Source organism: Engraulis encrasicolus, chromosome 1, assembly GCF_034702125.1.
Source record: "Engraulis encrasicolus isolate BLACKSEA-1 chromosome 1, IST_EnEncr_1.0, whole genome shotgun sequence".
Taxonomy (NCBI): Eukaryota; Metazoa; Chordata; class Actinopteri; order Clupeiformes; family Engraulidae; genus Engraulis; species Engraulis encrasicolus.
Window position 1 is genome coordinate 48,267,022 of NC_085857.1, and position 1,078 is coordinate 48,268,099.

At 53.3% G+C, this 1,078-nt stretch overlaps 1 protein-coding gene across 1 annotated transcript in view; it reads right to left on the reverse strand.

Annotated features, from left to right (window-relative positions):
• Positions 1-450: 450 nt before the first annotated feature.
• LOC134438261 (transcription factor GATA-6-like) overlaps positions 451-1,078 on the reverse strand; it is a 1,525-nt gene continuing 897 nt past the window's right edge. The window contains exon 2 of the mRNA XM_063187815.1: positions 451-917. Coding sequence (XP_063043885.1) covers positions 561-917 — 357 coding nt within the window. The 3' untranslated portion in view covers positions 451-560. The remainder of the gene's footprint in view (positions 918-1,078) is intronic.

The following is a 1,078-nucleotide window of genomic DNA, read 5'->3' on the forward strand; positions in this document are numbered from 1 at the left end:
ATTTGAGGCCACGGCTAGTGGGGACGCTGGATGAAGTGGTGTGGATTGAAGCCAGGTTAGTCATAGTGGGCACTGGGCAGTCGCGGGTAAGCAGTTAGGGTGTCAGACTTGTAGCCCAAAGGTTGCCAGTTCGACTCCCGAACCGTCAGGTTGGTGGGGGGTGTGGGGGGGGGGAGTAATCACCCAGTGCTCTCCTCCTCCGTGTGACTGAGGTACCCTGACCATGGTAACGTCCCACCATACTGCTCCCTAGGGGCGCCATTGAGGGCTGCCCCCTTGCATGGGTGAGGCATAAATGCAATTTTGTTGTGTGCAGTGTTCACTTGTGCGCTGTGGAGTGCTGTGTCACAATGACAGTGGGAGTTGCAGTTTCCCAATGGGCTTTCACAGGCTTTCACTTCACAAGTGATGACACAATAATTAAAACACAGCAAACACCCAACAAGCTCATTACACTTCATAACATTTTATTCATGGTAGAGTCCCGGTGATATGCACATGATGTGATATGGTATATTTTATTTCCCCGTCTGTGTACTCTGTCCTATTGGAGGACGCCGCTAGTGGGGCCGCTGGTGGTGGAAGTGATGTTGGAAGCGTGCGTTGAAGTCGCTCTGTGTGCTCAGGGTCTCGTACGAGGGCCGCTGGCCGTGGAGGTCGGACACCTGCTGGGCGTTATAGGACGCCTGCTGGGCGTTATAGGACGCCTGCTGGGCGTTATAGGGCGCCTGCTGAGGTGCGTTGTATAGCGCCTGCTGAGGTGCGTTGAGGTCGCCGCTGTTGTGTGGAATGAAGTTACCGTTACCGCCTGGAATGCTGAAGTCACCGGTGCCGAAGCCTCCGTTGCCGTTTGGGCTTGATGTCGTGGTGACGCGATGAGATGGACCATGACAAAAAGCAAGCCAAGGCCCCGAGATCTGAAGGCAAACAATGACGCCAAAGAGTAATGTTATTTAGTATTATTATCGTTATCATTATTATTATCGTCATCATCCTAGGGGGCAGCCATGATCTAATGGCAGCAGCGGTGGCCTTAGGTGTTGTTAAGACCAGAGGGATGCAGGTTCGAACCTCTCCC